At 50.1% G+C, this 22,716-nt stretch overlaps 1 protein-coding gene across 1 annotated transcript in view; it reads left to right on the top strand.

Moving 5' to 3' along the window:
• The window catches only part of LOC144671804 (uncharacterized), a gene marked incomplete at its 5' end in the record, with an annotated part of 36,461 nt that overhangs the window by 10,254 nt on the left and 3,491 nt on the right, over nucleotides 1–22,716 (top strand). The window contains 10 exons of the mRNA XM_078533851.1: nucleotides 3,745–3,998; nucleotides 7,117–7,277; nucleotides 9,866–10,018; nucleotides 12,373–12,502; nucleotides 14,820–14,894; nucleotides 15,627–15,719; nucleotides 18,834–18,988; nucleotides 20,472–20,654; nucleotides 20,750–20,841; nucleotides 22,125–22,229. Coding sequence (XP_078389977.1) covers nucleotides 3,745–3,998; nucleotides 7,117–7,277; nucleotides 9,866–10,018; nucleotides 12,373–12,502; nucleotides 14,820–14,894; nucleotides 15,627–15,719; nucleotides 18,834–18,988; nucleotides 20,472–20,654; nucleotides 20,750–20,841; nucleotides 22,125–22,229 — 1,401 coding nt within the window. The remainder of the gene's footprint in view (nucleotides 1–3,744; nucleotides 3,999–7,116; nucleotides 7,278–9,865; nucleotides 10,019–12,372; nucleotides 12,503–14,819; nucleotides 14,895–15,626; nucleotides 15,720–18,833; nucleotides 18,989–20,471; nucleotides 20,655–20,749; nucleotides 20,842–22,124; nucleotides 22,230–22,716) is intronic.

Below are 22,716 nucleotides of genomic sequence, written 5' to 3'. Positions count from 1 at the left end.
CTCCGTGCTTTAAGAAGGACGTCAAGGCCTTGGAGAGGGTGCGGAGGAGATTTACCAGAAATGGGACCAGGAATGAGGGAACTCAGTTAATGTAGAGAGACGGGAGAAGCTGGGATTGTTCTCCTTGGAGCAGAGAAAGGGGAGGTTTAATCGAGGGCATTCAAGATCATGAAAGGTTTTGATAGGGTAAATAAGGAGAACCTGTTCCCAGTGGCAGAATGGACAGTAACCAGAGGGACACAGATTGAAGATAATTGGTAAAAGAGCCAGAGGCAAGATGAGATTTTTGTTTTGTGCATCGAGTTGTTGTGATCTGGAAGGCGCCACCTGAAAGGGTGACGGAAGCAGGTTCAGTCGTAACTTTCCGAAGGGGAATTGAATAAATACTTGAATGGGAAACGTTTGCAGGGCTATGGGGTCAGAGCAGGGGGGAAGCGAGACTAATTTGATAGGCCTTTTAAAAAGACAGCAAAGCACTGGGCCAAATGGCCTCCTCATTTACCATGCCGGTCTATGGCTCTCAGTCGAGGAGTCGTGATTGGGTTGTGTTTTCAAAATACGACAAGGGCAAGGCTGAGGGTCTCCATGGTTATGGGGGTGCTGAGAACGCTGAATTCGTGTTGAAGCAGGCCAATGAGGCTCGAGGCTGCAAAGTGAGGAGGTCAGATGCGTTGAGAGAACATTCAGGGGAGTGAAAGCAATTGAACTTTTGATAAAATAGAGAGAGAGAGAGAGAGAATATGCATAGAGTGACAGAAAGAGAGATGGATAGCGTGAGAGAGACAGAGGAGATGGACAAGGTGACAGACAGAGAGAGATGGATAGTGAGAGAGAGAGAGACAGAGACGACGGACAGAGTGACAGAGAGAGAGAGAGACTGATAACGAGAGTGAGGGAGAGACACACAGAGTGACAGAGAGAGAGAAGGATAGTGTGAGACAGAGACAAACGACGGACAGAGTGGCAGAGAGAGAGACTGATAGCAAGAGAGAGAGAGAGAGAGACGGACAAAGTGATAGACAGAGAGAGAGATGGATAGTGTGATAGAGAGAGACAGAGAAGGCGGACAGAGTGACACTGTATAAACAGGCTCAGAATTAACTCTCTGCCCCTGTCTGAAAATTCCAATCTTTATTAACAATTTAATAAGATTTGTAAAATAACTTTAATCATGAATCCACGGTCTAGTTGACACACAACTGAAGATAAATAGGGATAGAAGTATGGACAGAGATAATCAGCCAAACTGTGGAATGCCTGTGTTACTTGGGCCAGGGTGAAATGAAGAGCAATGGGCTGAGGATGATTCACGGGGGAGTGTGGATGGATGCCTGTTCTGGATGTCTATTAAAATTTACCATTATTTTTGCAGAAGCCTCTTTCAGAATTAGATAGGAATTACAAAATGGACGTGGGCTGCTCCCTGTAACTAATCCCTGTTGGCCAGAGAATCATCACAGCATGGCAGGAGGCCATTCAGCCCATTGGATCCTTGCTGGCTGTCTGTAGGTCAATCCAGTTAGTCCCATTCCCCCTCCGCTCTATCCCCGTAGCCCAGCAAGTTTACTTCCCTCAACTGTCCGCCTAATTTCCTTTTGAAATCATTTCATCGCCTCCGCTTCCCCCACCCTCGTGGGCTGCAAGTTCCTGGTTATTACCTCTCGCTGTGTTTTTAAAAAAATCTAGTTCTTCCTCACATCCGCCCTGCATCTCTTGCCCAAACCCTTAAATCTATTCCCCCCACCCCCCCGAAGCCCTTGTACCATTAGCCAATGGGAACAGCTTTTCTTTGTCTACCTTATCTAAACTTGTCACCATCTTGTCCACCTCTATCAGATCCCCCTTCAATCTCCTTCACCCCAAGGAGAACAATCCCAGCTTCTCCAACCCAACCCTTGTATCTAAAATCCCTCATCCCTGGAACCATTCCAGTAAATCAACTCTGCACCCACTCAAGGATCCTCACATCCTTCCTAAACTGTGGCGACCAGAACTGAGCACAATACTCTAGTTGTGACCCAACCAGGGTTAGGTTTGTAACCTAGATTAGGTTCAGCATAACTTCCCTGCATGTGTATTTAATACCTCTATTTATGAAGCCCAAGATCCCATGTGCTTTGCTAAACACACTCTCAATATGCCTAGCCATCTCCAAAGACTGATGTACAGCACTGTGGGTGTACCTACACCTCATGGGACTGCAGTGGATCGAGAAGGCAGCTCACCACCGTCTTCTCAAGGGCAACTAGGGATGGGCAATAAATGCTGGCCCAGCCAGCGAAGCCCACGTCCTGTGAATGAATAAAAAATGACATGCATCCCCAGATTCCTCTGTCCCTGCACACTCTTTAAAACTCTGCCATTAAAGTCTATGTTGCCTCTCCCTTTCCCTTTGGCCAAAATTCATCACATCACACTTCCCTGTATTAAATTCCATCTGCCACTTGTCTGCCCATTCTGCTAGCCCATCTATGCCCTGTTGGCATAGTTGTTTGTCACCACCCTCGCTGCCTGCCACTCCTCCAATTCTGGTATTGTAAGCACTTATTCTCCATGTGAGATGCCTCAGTGGGTGGCACCCACTGGGATGAAGGTGGGGTTTGTCTTATGAGGAAAGGTTGGGCCTGTACCCTATGGAGTTTAGAAGAATGAGAGGTGATCTTATTGAAAGATATAAGATTCTGAGCAGGGGTGGGTGTTCGGCAGGGTGGAGGCTGAGAGGATGTTTCCCCTGATGGGGCGACCTGGAACAAGGGACGCAGTTTCAAAATGAGGGGTCTCCCATTTAAGACGGAGATGAGGAGGAATTTCTTCTCTCAGGGTCATTAGTGTGTGGAATTCTCTCCCCCAGAGAGCAATGGAGGCCAGGTCACTGAACATATTCAAGGTCGAGTTAAACAGGTTTTTGATCGACAAGGGAGCCTAGGGTTATGGGGGACAGGCAGGAAAGTGGAGTTAAAGCCACAATCAGATCAGCTAACATTTTATTGAATGGCAGAGCCGACTGGATGGGGGCGAATGGCCTACTCCTGCTTAGGGTTGCCAACTGTGAATAAAGGTATTCCTGGAGCTTTCATTACATGACTTGCCCCCACGCTCCAGCCATTGGTCGGGCAACATGTCCATTCTTGTGACGCACGGCCTTCCTACGCCAATTGGAAAGCAGTAAGAACTCGTTACCTGATTGGATGATGCTTGACTGTCAGCCAAGCACCCGTTTTCATTATTTTTATGTCTGGTAAAAAGAAACGTTCAAATTAAATGGCAAAGAAAACCTTTTTAATGTCCCGATGATTTTCCCCCAGGGTTTGCACACAGCAATGTCCCGGAGACTGATCTTCAATCCCTTGGAGACTCCAGGCCAATCCGGGAGGGTTGGCAACCCTATTCTTGCTCCTATGTACTTTACGTTCTTGGGTTTTTTTTTAATTTACTCTTTCACGGGACGTGAGTGTCGCTGGCTGGGCCAGCATTTTAATTGCCCATCCCTAATTGCCCCTTGAGAAGGTGGTGGTGAGCTGCCTTCTTGAACGGCTGCAGTCCACATGGTGTAAGTACACCCACGGTGCTGTTAGTGAGAGGTAGGGGTATGTGGGTAGAGCGTAAGTGGTGTTGGGGGGGTGGTGCGGAGGTTCAGTGGGTGGGTACAACCTGTGAATGGGTAGAGCGTACATGGGGAGGAGTGAGTTTGATGGGCCCAGTGGTCACACAATGTTCCGTACTTCCTTCCACCCTCGATTCTAGAGCCCCTGTATCAAACCTATCGGGAGACAGTAATCAACAAGGCGATTAAGCAACAGACCTTGATGCGAGACTCCAGTAAGACCAGCGATGACTACGTGTACGAAAGCATACCCCTCGTCCCGGACAGCGACAGAGCTCCCCTGCAAGGTCCGAGGTCACAGAGCCCCGGGAACTCGCTGTGGCAGAATCTGAGTGTCGTCCGTCAAAGTGGAATTCTGGATGAGCTCAGCCAGGGGGAATGCCGTCTCCAAGAGGTGAGCTGAGGGAGCCCCCGTTAAAATATAGTCAGTAATATTCGGCTGGTTGCACAGAACTTGAGTATTGCTGAGAAAAGACATTTTGTCGAAGCTTTTTGTCTTGGTGCATTCTCCATGGCAACACCTTTAGCAATCAAAGTCCACTTGCCAACCAGTCAGCACTCTCTTCTCCTACAGCATAAAGTTGTTGCTTCCCCTGACATTGGTACTCTTGCGATTGTCCTGATGAGTGCTAGATGAAAAGCTTTGACAAAATGTCTCTTTTTTTTTCAGCTATAATCAATAATATTATTGCCTCACATCCCCACCCCCACCCCTCCGAGGAAGGCACTGACACGTCGCGTACGAATCCATGGATGTTAACCTTCCTCGACTAGAAGCCCCAAACCCTGACTGGCGACTGGCTATTTGGCCGCAGGATGCCTCGCGCTCAAGCTCTCAGGCTGGACGGCCATCGTCAGGAGTTAGCCTTTCAGCTAATTTCTTGAACCTCTTCTTCACTGCAAGACACTGGGGCCTACTCAGAGCAGATCCCATTGCTACCGTCAGCTGGGATAGCACCCTCGGACCTGACCTGGGGGTTCCTGACCTAAAGACGGGATGGGACAGGACAGGAGGGTTGTCCCTACAAGGAGAAATGTGGGCACTCCAGATTAAGTAAAGGGACACACTAAAGTGCCTTCCTCCAATAGTTTAGTCCTTAAGAGACCAAATTGGCCAAATAATGACGCACTATAGAGTATAATCTCTGCTTTTTTTCTTTACTTATTTTTTCTTATTTTACTGTGTTTTTCTTTTGTGGCTGTTAATAACGTTACTAGTTCAAACCCCCCCACTCCAGAAACCGGAGCATGAGATCCCAGTGCAGTCTGGAGGGAATGCTGCACTGCTTGAGGTGCTGCCTTTCAGATGAGATATTAAACCCACTCGGGCAGATGTAAAAGATCCCACGTAACTGTTCCGAAGAAGAGCACGGGGAGTGCTAGGGGTCACTGTTTAAAAAATAAGGGGTCGCCCATTTAGGACAGAGATGAGGAGAAATTTTTTTTTCTCCGAGGGTCATGAGTCTTTGGAACTCTCTTCCTCAAAAGGCAGTGGAAGCAGAATCTTTGAATGTTTTTAAGACAGAGGTGGTTAGATTCTTGGTAAGCAAGGGGGTGAAAGGTTATCGGGGGTAGCCGGGAATGTGGGGTTGAGGTTACAATCAGATCGGCCTTGATCTTATTGAATGGCGGAGCAGGCTCGAGGGGCTGAGTGGCCTACTCCTGCTCCTAATTTGTATGTTCGTAGTTCTCCCTGGTGATACTCAACCCTCAACGGACATCACTTCTTTAAAAAAAAAATGATCTGGTCTTTTATCACATTGCTGTTCGTGGGAGCTTGCTGTGCGCAAATTGGCTGCTGCGTTTCCCACGTCAAAACAGTGGCTACACTTGGGAAAGGTGCTTCATTGGCTGTAAAGCACTTTGGGACATCCAGAGGTCATGCAAGGCATTGTATCAATGCGAGATCTCCCACTGTCTCGTTGAGCTGTTTTAAGCCTGTCATTCTATTAACAACGAGAGTTTGATCAAAGACACTTGGGTGAAGAACGCTCCAGTGCACCTTGGCAAACAGACAAGGTTTAAAGGTTAGTGGTGAAGACAAGTTTTTTTTTAATGAGTTATTACTGTGGTTTATTACTTTAATACAGGCTGATGAATGACCACTTTGTTAGTAAAGGTTAGCCCTTAAAAGGTCTAAACTGAAATGAAAATAAGAGGATCGGAGCCGATCCTTAAACAAGAAGACATTCATTGAAAAGACTCTCTCTGCAGTCTCTCATCTTCCTACTGATTTTTATGAACCTAATGATTTTTTAAAATCCTTTCATGGGATGTGGGCGTCGCTGGCAAGGCCAGCATTTGTTGCCCATCCCTAATTGCCCTTGAACTGAGTGGGCTCGCTGGGCCATTTCAGAGGGGCAGTTAAGAGTCAACCACGTTGCTGTGGGTCTGGAGTCACATGTAGGCCAGACCGGGTAAGGACGGCAGGTTTCCTTCCCTAAAGGGGCATTAGTGAAGCAGATTTTTACAACAATTGATAGTTGCCACGGTCACCATTACTGAGACTAGCTTAATATCCAAGATTTATTGAATTCAATTTCTACCAGCTGCCATGGTGAGATTTGAACCCGTGTCCCCAGAGCATTACCCTGGGCCTCTGGATTACTAACCCAATGACATTACCACTATGCCACCATCTCCATGTTTTTTTGTCTCTGCCAACTATTGTTCCTGCCAACCATTTTCCCTTCACAGATTCCTGTGCCCAATATTTATAATGAAATTTTTCTATGTAAACTGGTCACGCTGAATTGCACTCTCTCTCACCAGTGGAGGCACTGCAGTGCTACTGGCGAGAGGGTGAAAGGACGGTGTGACATATTTATATTATAGATCGGGAACATAGGAATTTATTGTAGGATTATAGTAATAAGGACTGATATGAGATGAAGAAGGATAGGAGGAGGTTCATGTAGAGCATAAAAACCTGGGCTGAATGGCCTGTTTCTGTGTGGTGCGTTCTATATATCAGCTTTTAAAATGGGGACTGGATTTCATTACTGAGCAATGGACCGTTTACCCTTCACCCTTGTGCTCGCCGACCTATATTGGCTCCCAGTCCAGCAACGTCTTGAATTTAAAACCTCACCCTCATGTAAAAACCCCTCCGTGGCCTCGCTCCCCTCCCTATCTCTGTAACCTCCAATAGCCCTCGGATCTCCAATTCTGTTCTCTCGAGCATCCCCCGATTTTTAATCGCTCCGCCACTGGCGGCCGTGCCTTCAGCTGCCTAGGCCCTGAAACTCTGGAATTCCCTCCCTAAACCTCCCCGCCTCCCTCCCTCTCTCTCTCCTCCTTTAAGACACTCCTTAAAATCTACCTCTTTGACCAAGCGCTTGGTCACCTGTCCCTATCATCGCCTTATATGACTCGATGTCGAATTCTATTCCTGCAAAGTGCTCTGAGGTGTCTTTCCAAAATTAAAGTTGCGATATAAATGCAAGTTGTTGTTTTGTGTTTTTTTTGGGGGATCTGCCTTGGCGGTGACTCTGCAATTCGCTTTGTTGCAGAGCATGTTTGAAGTTCTGACATCCGAGGCCTCGTACCTTCGCAGCCTGAACGTTCTCACCGAGCATTTCATGGACAGCAGGGACCTGAACGAAACCATCATTTTACGCGACAAAAAGACACTCTTTTCGTGCATCACCAGAGTGAAGGAAGTTAGCGAAAGGTACAGGGCGGCTGTTAACAATTCAGACCCCCCCCTCCACACGGCCTAGTCATTAACGGGCCTGAAGCGCAGCGGTGAGGGCCTGAAGCCCTCGGGGCGCTCCCCACTTCCGTGCCAGGCTAGCTCTTCCGAATCATGGTGTTTGTTAGAGAGGGTGCAGCAGCAGAGGGACTTGGGGGTGCGTGTACACAAATCATTGAAGGTGGAAGGACAGGTTGAGAAAGTGGCCAATAAAGCAGACAGGGTTTATAAATAGGGGCGCAGCGCACTAAAACAAGGAGGGTTGTGATAAACCTGCGTTTTTAAAAAAAAAACTGGAACAAGAACAAAAATAGCTGGAAAAACTCAGCAGGTCTGACAGCATCTGCGGAGAGGGATACAGTTGACGTTTCGAGTCCGTATGACCCTTCAACAGAACTAAGACATATAGAAATGAGATGAAATATAAGCTGGTAGAAGGGGTTGGGACAGGAGAGCTGAATAGGGAGCCAGTGATAGGTGGAGGCCAAGAAGAGACAGCCAAAGACGGACTCGAAACGTCAACTGTATCCCTCTCCGCAGATGCTGTCAGACCTGCTGAGTTTTTCCAGCTATTTTTGTTTTTGTTTTGGATTTCCAGCATCCACAGTTTTTTGCTTTTATCTTAGTGTGTTTAAAAAAAAAAACTGGTTTGGCCTCAATTGGAGTCCAGTTCTGGATGCCCTCATTTTAAGGAGGATGTGCCGGGAGAGTGCTGAAGAGATTCAAAGAAATGATTCCTGGGATGAGGAAGTTCAGTTGTGTCGAAAGATTGGGGAAGTTGGGACTGTTTTCCTCGGAGAAGAGAAGGTTGAGAGGAGATTTGATCGAGGTGTTCAAAACCACGAGGGGTCTGGACAGAGTAGACAGGGAGAAACTGTTCCCATTGGCGGAAGGATCGAGAACGAGGAGGGCACAGATTGAAGGTGATTTACAAGGGAAGCAATGGAGACACGAGGAGAAAGGTTTTGCACAGAGAGTCGTCAAGGTCTGAAGTAGACTGCCTGAGGGTGTGATGGAGGTGGATTCAATCGCGGCCCTCCAAAGGGAATTGGATAATTAACTGAAGAGGAAAGAAATTTACAGCATACCGGGGAAAGGGTAGGGGAGTGGGATGAGGTGAGCTGATCTTGTAGAGAGCCAGCATGGACATGAAGTGCCGAGTGGCTTCCTTCTGTGCTTGTTAAAATTTATTTATTTGGCAAACGCAAATCCCAGAAGCCACATGATAGCCTCTTCATTTGCCGAGTTTAAGGTGATTGGTTCATCGGTTAGTCTGTAGAGGGCACACTCCCTCTGCAAAATGCAGAATTGTTTGTATCTCTCCGCAAGTGCGTGAGGGCTTTGAACTGAGGTCCGGGCAATGGAGGTTGGCTGCGTGGAGGTTGGTAGCCTGAACCTGTTTAACAAGGACCACTCCTGCTTTGGTAGTTTTAGCCCTGCCATTCAACAGGCTGGGTTCGTCACGAGGAACTTTAGTGATTTTCTGGGGGGGTTTTTTTCCCATTCCTTGATCCGAAGGATGCTTGCTGGTAGATCTTGCTGAGGAATGTTGCTCCGTTTGGGGCACTGAGATGGACGGCGGGCAATAGGTGGGTAGAACAGGTCATCGTGGAGTGGGGAGTGAAGCGTGGCACGGATGGCATCGACCAGCTCGTGGGTTTGCGTTAGTCGACACTTGTGCGGGGGGAGTTATCTTCGCGAGGACAGGACAGGGGTATTGAGTGGAGAATTCCAGTCATGGTGCATATTGTCGCATTCAGTTGAGTGTCAAGATGTGTGTGTGAGATGACTTGTGCCAGACAGATGCTCAGTATGCTGCTGCAGAGCATGATAGGGCGAGATCTGAGGTCCAGAGTGTAGTGGTAGCAGCGGCCCACGTAGATCCAGCGAGCTTGGTCAGCGGGTTGTCTCTGATTTTGACTTTTTGCTGCTGTTTCCCTCAGTTGTTCCAGGAAGGACAGGGTCCCATCTAGAGTCACTTCCAAGTACATTGGGTTGGGATCATGTTTTAGCCGCTGGCCATCCATGTAGATATGCAATTCTTTTTTGGCACTGGTGTTGTGGAGGTGGAATACCCTGGATACGGTTTTGAGAGGGATGTGCCCATGTGTTGCAGCAGCCCGTCAACTTTGTAACCTCTTCATTAAGGGTCTGGTCCAGAGTGCAGAAGGATGGAACTTTGGGTAACCTCCAGTTCGTTCTGGTGCGGGAGGGAGAGGAGCGACTTGAATGCGTGTTTGTAATCTGTGAGGCCGTTGCCCTTTCACCTCTGACCCTGATTGGTGCAGCGAAGATTTCCAGGCGATTGGAAATCCAGAACTTTAGTCAGCGCTTTGACTTTAGGGGGTTAAATAATGGAAGTACCAAGGACAGGGGTTCGGCCTCCAAAACATCTCTCTCTCTCTCTCTCCCTTCTGCCACACGAAACAAGCAGGGCCTCAAATCTAGGCCGCGTTGTCATGGTGATCACCACCTAGTGGCAAGTCCCCGAGTTGGCAGAGGCCTGAGAGACGATATCGACCCACGAGGAAGTAATTCGCTTCTTTTATCCTTTTTTTTAAAAACAGTTTTCTGAAGGACCTGGAAGATCGCATGGACGAGTGTATAAAGATTAAGGACGTGTGCGACATCATTTATTTGCACGCCCAGCACAACTTCCAGGTGTATGTTGATTATGTGCGTAACCAGCTGTATCAGGAACAGAAGTACAGCCAACTCATGTAAGAAATGATTCCGGTCTCTGACTATGCAGCCTGCAGATTATTATTACTGTTTCCGAGATGATTCAGCGCGTGTCAGCCATGCTTCATCAGGTAGCTCGCTCACTCTCTCTTGAGTCAGCAGGTTGTGGGTTCAAGTCCAACTCCAGTGACTTCAGCATGTGGTCTAGACTGATGCTGGTGCACTGAGGGAGCGGGCGCTGAGGGAACTGACTTTGCTCCGATGAGATGTCAAGCCTCTTTCAGGGGAATGTGAACGATCCACGGGCACTGGGATCCCAGTTCACCCCTCGACCAACACCGTCTTTTCAAAGCCGGATAACCCGGCTGTTTATTTCATGGCTGTTTTGCTACGTGCAACATTGCATTTCCCTACCTTACCCCGCTTTCAAAGTACTTTGTCACCTACAAAGCGCTTTGAGGTGTCCTGGTGTCATGAAACAAGCTCCCTAAATAATGCATTTAGTTCTCTGTTCTCTCTAAACTACTGCTGTCCCCACGTCCTTACTCATGCTTGGTCCCATTCCTCTATCATCCCTGTGCTCACTGATCTACATTGGTTCCTGGTCAAGCGACGTCTCGGTTTTAAGATTCTCATCCTTGTTTTCTAATCCCTCCAAGGCCTCGCCCCTCCCTATCTAATCTCCTCCACCCTCATGGGCCCTCCGAGGTCTCTGCGCTCCTCCGTTCTGGCCTTTTGGGCATCGCCAACTTTAATCGCTCCACCGTTGGCGGCCGAGTCTGCACCTGCCCTGGGCCCTGTACAGCTTCCTTCCATCAACAGAGGGGTATCTTCACGTGGCACACTTCTGACAATGGCTGAAGAGGCCAGTCCTTGAGAGGCAGCCTCTGCCATCAAGACGCCCGCTAAAACCTTGTGGGTCGCTGTTGCTTTTGGCGTTGGCACCTAATGCCACTTTAGCCACTGATCATCGTGGCGGTGTGTACGCCAGCCCGCAGGAGGTGTCGCCATTTTCCCCTTGCCAGCTGGCGACTCCCAGGCGTGACAATCGGTCTCAAGGGCCCTCGTGCCACACTCGCCAGCACACACAACGACTGGGTCTGCCCCAACGTGTGCATTGGCATCACCCAGGATGGAACAGCCTCTCGCCATTTGGAAGGTTCCTCGGAACGTCTCCTAGAAATGCTCCTTGCCCGAGATGGCTGCCCATACAGAGTTGGTGCGTAGGCGCATACGACGTTGACTGCTCTGCCCGCCAAATGGCAGCTGCAATGGGGGAGATGAGGCACCCCCCAGGTTGTGATTGGCATCTGTGCCGGCCGCTTGCTCACTGTGAAGCCCACGCCACGCTAATGGCGATCTCCTGCGCTCTTTCCATGCCAGTGGATGGTGTAATTAAGCCCCTCGAGTTGAGCCCGCAACGGCCAATCCAGTGGCTTGTTGAGCGGCAATGTCGGCACCGAGCTTTGAGTAGCTCGCGGGCAATCGGGGCTGTCTTGCCTACCCTCGTGTGGCTGGTTGCTCGTGCTAGGGAAACACAGCCCTCTCGTTCCGGCTTCCGAGCGGGAAGAATATTGTTGTTTGCAGCATAGTCTTGGCCTGGTTTTGGGAGGTGCAGACTTGCCTCTGTAACCACCACCCCCCGCCAACCTCCATAGGCTGACGTCCAGCGGAAAGGCAAACACCTATACGGCCTGGGGCCTGGTTGGCTGTAGCAGTTGCTAACTTGACTGTAGAGCGAGCAGCCAATGCAAGAGACTCGATTGAAAGGAAGTACCTGCGAATCGCTGCTTCCCAACCTCACCTTAGCTTTTCTTAAGAGTCGTTATTGTGCAGTAGGTGACCATTCGGCCCATCGATCGAGCCCAAGCAAGCTCTCTGTAGAGCAATCCAGTCAGTCCCGTTCCACCATTCTATCGTTTCCCTCCTACGCCGACGACCTAATGGGACTCCGCTCCAGATTTTGTGTCGGGTTGATTCCCTTAGCCGTTAACTCTTGATATTGTTGTTAATGTTCAAAGGCGCTGGGCCCGGCACGCCACAGATGTACAGCTGGGCCCTAAAGCTCTGGAATTCCTTTCCTAACCCTCGCCGCCTCCCTCCCTTCCTATAAGCTGCTCCTTAAAACTGACCTCCTTTAGGCCACCCTGTCCCTAATACCTCCCTTTGTGTCAACCACCGAGGCCTGTGAAGAGCCTCGGGAGTCCTATGTTAAAGTCGCCGCCTAAATGCAAGTTGTTGTTGTTGTTTGAGGTGGTGGGGGAGGGGTGGGGTTTGAGTGCGATGTCACTTCCTGGGGAGTGGTTCTCCATTCAGAGCCAGAGAAGTGAGGAGGGGGGGGGTTACAGGTGGAAAGGGCTCACGCTGTTTCTCGCCCCCTCTCTCCGCACAGGGAGGAGAACGCTCAGTTCGCCGCTGCGGTTGTCCGTCTCCAGGAGCTTCCGCGATGCGAGCGGTTGCCGCTCATGTCCTTCCTGCTCCTCCCTTTCCAACGGATCATGCGGATCAAGATGCTGCTCGAGGTAGGCCAGGCCCGAACCGTCTCAGCCGCGAGGCGCTCTGTGGAACCTGAGAGGGTGGGGGGGGAGGGGTGCAGTGGGCGGGGTTGGTGCGGGAGGGTGTGGGGGGTGGGGGGTGGGAGTGTCAGAGGTAGGGAAGGCGGGGAGGAGGGGACGTTGGAGGAAGTGCCAAATGTGGGAAGGTGGGGGAAGGGGTGGGGGAAGCGTCAGGTGAGGGAGGGCTTGTGGGGGGAGCTTTTGGCTGCTTTTTACCCCCCTTATCCCATTTTTGATCCTTTTTCCCCCCCTCTCTCCCCACCCCATCCCCCACAGGGCCGTCTGTTACTTGTTCTGTGTTGCTCTTTCACACAATGCTACCCTTGTTCTGCTATTATCACATTTTGCTTTCTTACCTTTATGCCACTAACAGCACTTTTTTTTTTTGGTCCTTGCCACTACCATTAACACTCCCTTTTGTTCATGACATCTTTGTCAATCTCTCCTTAGCCTATCGCTGGCCTTCTATCCAGCTTCACCTGCTCCAGTAAACAGTATAAACTTCATCACGTTTCCACGTCTCTTCAGCTCTGAAGAAGAGTCATACGGACTCGAAACGTTAACTCTGTTTCTCTCTCCGCCGATGCTGCCAGACCTGCTGAGTTTTTCCAGCATTCTCTGATATTGTTTCAGGTTTCCAGCCTCCCTAGTATTTTGCTTTTATTTTGTATTAAGAGGGGTGTTAAGGGTACGTTTCCTCACCACGTTGTATTTTTATCCTCGATCTTCGGCTGAGTTGGTTTGAGCCACATGCCTTCTTGAATTCTCGATCACTCCACCCCCAGAACTGGCCCCAACAGGAGGTCCCAATGACTGCCTAGGTGTGACTTTCCCTCCAATTTTAGCCCACGGTCAGTCCCCAGGGTTTTTTTTATTATCCTTCCATAGGATATGAACGGCACTGGCAAAGCCAGAATTTGTTCGCCATCCCTAATTGCCCCTTGAGAAGGTGGCAGTGAACTGCCTCCTTGAACCGCTGCAGTCCCTGTGGTGTAGGTACACCCACAGTGCTGTTAGGGAGGGAGTTCCAGGATTTTGACCCAGCGACAGTGAAGGAACGGCCGATATATTTCCAAGTCAGGATGGTGAGTGGCTTGGAGAGAAACTTCCAGGTATTGGTGTTTCCATGTGCCTGCTGCCCTTGTCCTTCTAGGTGGTAGTGGTCATGGGTTTGGAAGGTGGTGTCGAAGGAGCTTTGGTGAGTTGCTGCAGTGCATCTTGTAGATGGTACACACACTGCTGCTACTGTGCATCGGTGGTGGAGGGAGTGAATGTTTGTGGATGGGGTGCCAGTCAAGCAGGGCTGCTTTGTCCTGGATGGTGTCGAGCTTCTTGAGTGTTGTGGGAGCTGCACTCATCCAGGCAAGTGGGGAGTATTCCATCACACTCCAGACTTGTGCCTTGTAGATGGTGGACAGGCTCTGGGGAGTTGGGAGGTGAGTTGGTGGGTTACTCGCCACAGAATTCCCAACTTGCCACTACCCAACACCGTTGATGTGATCAGGAATTGAGCACCGTGAAGCTCCAAACCTCCTACATCTCGGCAAAAACCGTGAGGTTTGGAACCCGCTCGTGGAAAGACTGCAGTCGGGTTTTGTGTCTCTGTTTTTCCCTCCTCCTTTGGAGGAAAGTGACATTGTCAACATTAATTCACTACCTTGAAAGCAATAAGAATTAACCGGGCTGTACGGAACTGGAGGCGAGAGTAGGCCGGGACTCGTGGTGGGTGCCCTGAAGGATCAGTTGGATCAGTCCCTCGTGGATAGATTTTGGTCGTGCGCAAGAATTATTTTGAATCAAATGGTCCCACTTGCCAATGAGCTGCTGGCCCATACCCGAGGCCTCAAGTAGGTGCACCCAAATAAGTGCAGACGTTGCCTGAGAGACTGGGCACGGAAGTCTAGGCCGACATTCCCAGTGCGGTACTGAAGGACTGCTGCACTGTCGGAGGGTGCCGTCTTTTTGGATGGAGATGGTAAAGCCAGGCTCCCATCTGCCCTCTCGGTGGGGGGGCCTCCATTTTGACGATGAGCAGGGGAGCTCTCCCCAGTATCCAGGGCCAACACTTATCCCTCCGTCAACATCACTAAAAACAGACGATCCGGTCATTGTCGCAGTGCTGCTTGTGGGAGCTTGTTGTGCACGGATTGGCTGCTGATTTTCCTACATTTTTCATTGGTCGTAAAACGCACTGGGATGCCCTGAGGCTGTGAAAGGTGCCCTAGAAATGCAAGTCTTTCTTTTTAAAGTTGGTCCCAGTTCTGAGACGCTTTTATCTCTTTAGAATATACTCCAAAGATCCGAGGTTGGATCAGTGAACGAAGAAACTGCCTCGAAAGCACTAGGCCTCGTATCCAAGGTAAGAATGAGAATCCAAGCACATTCACTAAGCCAGAATTGAGTAGCAATCTAATGGTTAACCAGGAGAAGAGCTCCAATCACTAACTTAAACCATGATCATTACCTTGTTAACAGGACAGGTACAGCACGGGGTTAGATACAGAGTAAAGCTCCCTCTACACTGTCCCTATCAAACACTCACAGGGCAGGTACAGCACGGGGTTAGATACAGAGTAAAGCTCCCTCTACGCTGTCCCTATCAAACACTCACAGGGCAGGTACAGCATGGGGTTAGATACAGAGTAAAGCTCCCTCTACACTGTCCCCATCAAACACACTCTGGACAGGTACAGCATGGGGTTAGATACAGAGTAAAGCTCCCTCTACACCGTCCCCATCAAACACTCCGAGGACAGGTACAGCACGGGGTTAGATACAGAGTAAAGCTCCCTCTACACTGTCCCCATCAAACAATCCCAGGACAGGTACAGTATGGGGTTAGATACAGAGTAAAGCCCAACCTCAGAACTCCCTTTACTCTACCAGTTTGACTGTTTCCCTTTCTCCACGGTCAGATCAATAATTTTGTTCAGTTGTTCTCTGCTGTGGGACTCGGGTGCACGATGACCCTGGTTTCACCAAACCCATTTACCACGGGGTCCCCTTCAGCCACAGGGAGAGAGGAGACTTTCACAGTCCTGTCCATTTTAACTTCAACTCCCATCTCGTCCAACTTCCGTCCTCTTCCCAGATCATTGAAGAGTGCAACCGGGAAGTCGGGATAATGAAGCAAATGGAGGAAATGATCCACATTGGAAAGAAGCTGGAGTTTGATAAACTAAAGGTAATGGAGTTTAAACTGGCTGGAAGCCCTGGGTCAGAGATCTTGATTGGGAAGTGGAGGTTGCTGATGGGATGATAGTTTGTGAGGACAGAGGGTCAAGGGTTTGGTATCTTCCCATACAATCCTGTAGAGGAACAAAATTCTTGTGACTTGTTGGGCAGAAGGTCCGAGGGCTTCCAATGTCACAAGTGACCATCCTGTGTGAAACTGTCCCTCCTCGTCCTTCTCGGCCTGTCTGCAGCCTTTGGACACAGTCGACCACACCATCCTCCTCCTCCGCCTCTCCACTGCCATCCAGCTGGGTGGGACAGCCCTCACCTGCTTCCATTCTTATCTCTCTCATTGTAGCCGGGCGATCTCTGGCAATGGCTTCTCTTCCCTGCTCCTGCACCGTTACCTCTGGTGTCCCCCGCAAGGATCTATCCTTGGATCAGCGACATCATCAAAAGCACAGGGTTAGTTTTCACATGTCTGCCGATGATGGGCAGCTCCACCTCACCACCACCACCCCTCTCGACTCCCCCTAAATTGCCGGACTGCTTACCTGACATCCAGGACTGGATGAGCACTTCCACGCCTGAAACACAGCCCAACCCTGCCCCTGCCGCGGCTAATCTGCTGCTGAAACCCTCACCTATCTCTTAGTTACCTCTAGCCTTGACTATTCCGGCCGGCCGGCCTCCCACATTCTACCCTCTGTAAACTCGAACGCGTCCTAAACTCTGCTGCCCCCGTGTCCTAACTCACATCAGGTCCAGTTCAGCCATCATCCCCTCTGCTCGCTGACCTACATTGGCTCCTGGTAATGCCTCGATTTTAAGATTCTCAGCCTCGTGGCCTCACCTCCACTCCCCCTCCGCCTTCCTATCTCTCTAACCTCCTCCAGCCCTGCAACTCTTCGAGGCTCCTAGGCTCCTCCAACTCTGGCTTCTTGAGCATCCTCGATTTTAATCACTCCCCCTCTGGCGGCCCTGCCTTCACCTGCCTGGGCCCCAAGCTCTCGAATTTCCTCCCTAATCCCCTCCTCCTCCTCGCAGGAACTGACCTCTTTGGTCAAGCTATTGGTCACGTGTCCTAATGTTTCCTCGTGGGCCAGGATCAAATTTCTGTCTGGTTTAATGCTCCTGCAAAATGCCTCCGGACCTTTTTGTTACCTCAACCATTTCGTGGGAAACTGGGCTTTATAAAGAGGTGTAGAGTACAAGGTTATGATGAACCTTTGGATGTGGAGAGGGAGTTTCCTCTTGTGGGAGAACCTAGAACTAGGGGTCACAAAAATAAGGAGTCGCCCATTTAAGACAGAGATGAGGAGAATTTTTTTCTGAGGGTAGTGAGTGTTTGGAACTCCCTTCCTGAAAAGGCGGTGGAAGCAGAGCCTTTGATTATTTTTAAGGCCGAGGTGGATAGATTCTTGCCAAGTGAGAGGGTAATAGGTTATGGCGGGTAGGCAGGAAGGTGGGGTTGAGATGAAAATCAGGTCAGCCGTGATCTTGTTGAGTGGTGGAGCAGGCTCGAGGGGCCGAGTGGCCTACTCCTGCTCCTCGTTCGTATGTTCGGCCTCCGCTGGAGTGTTGTATCCAATTCTGGGCACCGGACTGTAGGAAGGACCAAAGAGTCTACAGAGGGATATAGACAGGTTAAGTGAGTGGGCAAAAAATGTGGCAGATGGAATATAATGTGGGGAAAATGCGAAGTTATGCACTTTGGCAGGGAGAATAGAGGAGTGAATATTATTTAAATGGAGAAAGACTGCAGAAAGCTATTGCACAGAGGGATTTGGGAGTCCTCATGCATGAATCTCAAAAAGCTAACATACAAGTTCAACAGGTAATAGGGAAGGCAATTGGAATGTTGGCCTTTATTTCAAAGGGAATGGAGTATAAAAATAGGGAAGTCTTGCTAAAACTATACAAGGCACTAGTTAGACCACATCTAGAATACTGTAAACAGTTTTGTTCCCCTTATCTAAGGAAAGATATACTGGCATTGGAGACAGTCCAGAGAAGGTTCACTAGGTTGATCCCGGGTATGGAGGGATTTTCTTTTGAGGAGAGGTTGAGAAGGTTGGGCCTGTACTTATTGGAGTTTGGAAGAATGAAAGGCGACCTTATTGAAACATATAAGATTCTTAGGGGGCTTGACAGGATAGATACTGAGAGGTTGTTTCCCCTTGTGGGAGAGTCTAGGACCAGAGGGCATAATCTCAGAGTAAGGGGTCGCTCATTTAAGACAGAGATGAGGAGGAATTTCTTCTCTCAGAGGGTAGTGAATCTATGGAATTCTTTACCGCAGAGGGCTGTAGAGGCTGGGTTGTTAAGTATATTCAAGGCTGATATAGACAGATTTTTAATCAGTAAGGGAATCAAGGGTTATGGGGGGAAAAGGCAGGAAAGTGGAGTTGAGGATTATCAGATCAGCCATGATCTCATTGAATGGCGGAGCATTCTCGATGGGCTGAATGGCCTACTTCTGCTCCTACGTCTTATGGTCTTTTGGTCTGAAGGCTTTACAAGAGGGTGCAGAAAAGATTCCTCAATGGTTCCAGTGATGAGGGAGTTCAGTTCTGTGGACAGATCGGAGAAGCTGGGGCTGGTCCCTTTTAGAGAAGGGAAGGTTGAGAGGAGATTTGATAGAGGTGCTCAAAATCATGAGGGGTCTGGACAGAGTCGATTGGGGAGCAACTGTTCCCACTGGCTGAAGGATCGAGAACCAGAGGGTACGGATTTAAGGTGATTGGCAAAAGAAGCAATGGAGACATGAAGGACCTTTATACACAGCGGATGTTTAGGCTCTGGAGTGCACGGCCTGAGAGTGTGGTGGAGGCAGATTCAGTGACGGCTATCAGAAGAGAATCGGACAATGATCTAGAGAGAGAGAGAAACGTTACGTGGTTACGTGCGGGAAGTGGGACGAGCTGAGTTACGCTTCCAGAGAGCCAGCAGGGACACAACAGGCCGAATGGTCTCCGGCGCTGTAACTGTTCTGCGATTTCTACCTCATTAAAGGTGCTATTTGAATACAAGTTGTTGTTGTAATCAGTTCCATCTGGTCAACAAATGAGGGAGTCGCTAATTCTCTTCCCTTCCCCCCTCAAACTCTGTTGTGCATTTTCAGGCTATTCCTATTATCTCTCAGCTTCGCCACCTCGAGAAGCAGGGGGAGCTGTCCGAGATTGTCTTCCGGGGGAACCTGTTTGGGATGAAGCCCAAGGTCACTCCTTTGTACCTCTTCCTCTTCAATGACCTACTGCTCATTACCAACAAGAGGAGGTGAGTCTCTGATCTGTATGAACAACCAGTTACGCTTAAAACCTCCATCTTTCACTTCCTCGTGGAGGCCCGATTGTACGTTCTGGGCAGGCTCATCGCTCTTGGCCACGAGGGCGCCCCCCCCCCCCCCCCCCCCCCCACCATCGGCACACAGCAAGATCCCAACAACAGCGGATAACTCGTTGTGGTGTCAAGCAGGAGACAAATGTTGGAAAGGTGCAGAGCTTCCCTGGAATTGGATGAAGGGAATTAGGTTGTGGGGGGGGAGGGGGTGGTCGCTGGCTAGGCCAGCATTTGTTGCCCATCCCTAATCGCCCCCTGAACTGACCTCGCTCGGCCATTTCAGAGGGGCAGTTAAGAGTCCAACCACATCGCTGTGGGTCTGGAGTCACATATAGGCCAGACCGGGTAAGGACGGCAGATTTCCTACCCTAAGGGGGCATTAGTGAACCAGATGGGTCTTTACAACAATCGATGATATGGTCACCATTACTGAGACGAGCTTTATACTCCAGATTTTAATAATTTTAATTTAAATTTCACCCGCCGATACCGTGAGATTTGAACCGGTGTCCGCTAGACCATTGGCCTCAACCTCCAGGTTAACAGCCCAGTGACCTTAACACTACGTTACTGTCTGCCCCCCCAGATGCCTCCTGTTTAAATGGGGGAATGGGACCTACCCCGGGGATTGGTATAAAATACTGGCAGCTGCGATGGGGAAAGGATCAGGCGCAGGACAGAGAAAGGAAGAGGGAGAAGAGACCCTCGCTGTTCGGACGTTTCCCATTGGAATGCGTAAATGGGTGGCCAGTGAGGATGGGGTAGACTCTATTGCTTTGCATACACCCAGGTCCTCATGTGGACAATGGTCACTTGGCTCTGTCTTTCTCTGGGATGGCCCAGCAAAATCCAACGTCTTCAGGAGGGGGAGGGGGTACATATTTTCATTAAAAAAAAATCTCCCACACTTGATATCTGAAAGGACGCACACTGCAGGCCAATGGGGTTAGTGCTAAAGTGAGCAGGGGTCTCTCTCTATTGCACAATGGTTGCTTAAGCTCGGCCCCACCCCACCCCAGTCACTCGCCCCTGAGCGCCCCCCCTGCTGGCTGACACCTGCGCCCCTCCCTCCACTCCCCCAGGTCGCTCATGCCTGCCCCCACACCCACTCCATCCATTGCTCGCACAGGCTCACCCCTCCGGTTACTCTGCCCGCCCCATTTGCCTTCACCCCCCCCACTCGCTTACCCCCGCCACCCCCATGCTCACGGCCCTGTTCCCCCACCAACTTATTTCCCAGGCCACTCCCACTCGCAACCCCCCCACCCCAGCTCGCACCCATGCCCCTGCTCTCTCACATTCTTGCCCTCACCCCGCTCATGCCCTGCCCTCCCTCCTCCTCCCCCTCCTCGCTCCCGACTTTAAGCTTGATTGATAACCCTGGCCGTTTCCGTGGCCAATCTCTGGCCCTCTAACCAAGCTGTGATGCTGTGCCCAGTGGAGACAGGTACCAGGTGGTGGACTATGCCCATCGATCGCTGGTTGAGGTGCAGGAATGCGCCAATAACTCCGTGGGAGCCGGAATCGGGAATGTCTTCACATTAATTCTGCTGGAGAACCATCAGGGCAAGCAATCTGAACGCCTCGTGAAAACCTCAACAGAGTGAGTATCCCGTCTGTCCAATCGCAGAGATGCCCGCCTATCACCAGGGATCCAGCCGTGGGCAGGCCTGATTTTAATGTGAGCTCTGTTCCCAGGTCTGACCGGCACCGCTGGATGGATGCTTTAATGTTGGGCAAACGGAACCTTCTGGAAGATTCCAACGATGACAAAATCTACGAACGCTGGGGTAAAAATCGCACTTGTGCTTAGAATTACAATTGAATTTACAGCACAGAAAGAGGCCATTCAGCCCATCTGGTCCGTGCTGGTATTTATGCTCCACGTGAGTCTCCTCCCATCCTTCATCCCACCCTATCACCATATCCGTCTATACCTTTCTCCCACGTGTTTGTCCGGTTTCTCCTTTAAATGTGTCTATACTATTCAAATGGTCGTTTGGTAGGACAGAACTTGAGTATCGCTGAGAAAAGAGAGGTGTCGAAGTTTTTCCTCTAGCACTCATCAGGACACTCTCAAAAACACCAACATCAACCACCGTAAAACTATTTGTATACCTGAGACCAAGGCACAACAAAGACCAAATTCGGGATATCAACTACATAGTTTGACTTACAGGTAAGTTATTGTATAAATTGTTGTTTTCCCCTAATGTTGGTGTCCTTGCGAGTGTCCTGATGAGTCAAGATGAAAAGCTTTGACATATCTTTTTTCAGCAGTGCCATACTATTCGCCTCGACCACTCCCTGCGTTAGCAAGTTCCACATTCTCCCCACTCTCTGGGTAATTTGCTCCTGAATTCCCTGTTGGATTCATCAGTTGGATTCATCCTATATTTAAGGTCCCTAGTTTTGCATTGCTGTCTGTGCCTAGTATTTATTGCCCATCCCTAGTTGCCCTTGAGGAGGTGGTGGTGAGCTGCCTTCTTGAACCGCTGCAGTCCATGCGGTGTAGGTACACCCATGGCACTGTTAGGGAGGGAGTTCCAGGATTTTGACCCAGCGACAGCGAAGGAACGGCCAATATATTTCCAAGTCAGGATGGTGAGTGGCTTGGAGGGGAACTTGCAGGCGGTGGTGTTCCCATGTGTCTGCTGCGCTTGTCCTTCTAGATGGTAGAAGCCGCGGGTTCAGAAGGGGCTGTTGAAGGAACACCCGAGGGGGCAGACAGGGCCCCGGTTCAACGTTTCACCTGAAAGATGGCATTGCTGACAGTGCAGCACTCTCTCTCAGTGCTAACACTGGGAGTGTCAACTTGGATCTGGGGGTCTTATCTAGTCTCTGGGGTGGGACTCGAACCCACAACCTTCTAATTCAGAGGCAACCCCACTGAGCCACAACTGGCAGGTCCAACTCTCTGTTGTGTATCTCATTTGTGGGCAACTCCTGGATTTGGATTCCTTGGGGATTCTATCACAGGAGCAACATGTCAGTGAGGTGCAGGCAGCAATTCCGCTGTCAGTTTGTGGAATTTTGAGGTGACCCCATTGATCTCTCTCCTTTTCCCAAACAGACTGTCCCCAGATGCAGTGTCTGATACCATACACTGCCCAGCAAACTGATGAGCTGAGCTTGGAGCCTGCGGACATAATTAACATCACGAGGAAATCAGCAGAGGGTGAGATCATCTTTCTTTGTTAATTGATTATCCTCTTGTGTTAGAAACTTGTGTTTGATCACAGGATCACCTGGTAAATATGATCATATTCCCCTTCCCTGTAAATACTGACACACCCTCCCCGGGGGCCCCCTTTAAATACTGACCCACACTCCTCGGGACCCCCTGTAAATACTGACACATGCTCTCCCCGGGACCCCCTGTAAATACTGACACACACTCCCCGGGGACCCCTGTAAATACTGACACACTCCCCGGGGACCCCCTGTAAATACAGACACACACTCCCGGGGACCCCCTGTAAATACAGACACACACTCCCCGGGGACCCCTCTGTAAATACTGACACACACTCCCCAGGGACCCGCTTGTAAATACTGACACACTCCCCCGGGGACCCCCTGTAAATACTGACACATTCCCTGGGACCCCCCTGTAAATACTGACACACACTCCCCGGGACCCCCCTGTAAATACTGACCCACAC

This window comes from Cetorhinus maximus, chromosome 34 (assembly GCF_964194155.1).
Source record: "Cetorhinus maximus chromosome 34, sCetMax3.hap1.1, whole genome shotgun sequence".
In the NCBI taxonomy this organism is placed as follows: Eukaryota; Metazoa; Chordata; class Chondrichthyes; order Lamniformes; family Cetorhinidae; genus Cetorhinus; species Cetorhinus maximus.
The sequence above is the reverse complement of the archived record's forward strand: the minus strand, read 5'-3'. Positions and strand labels throughout refer to the sequence as shown.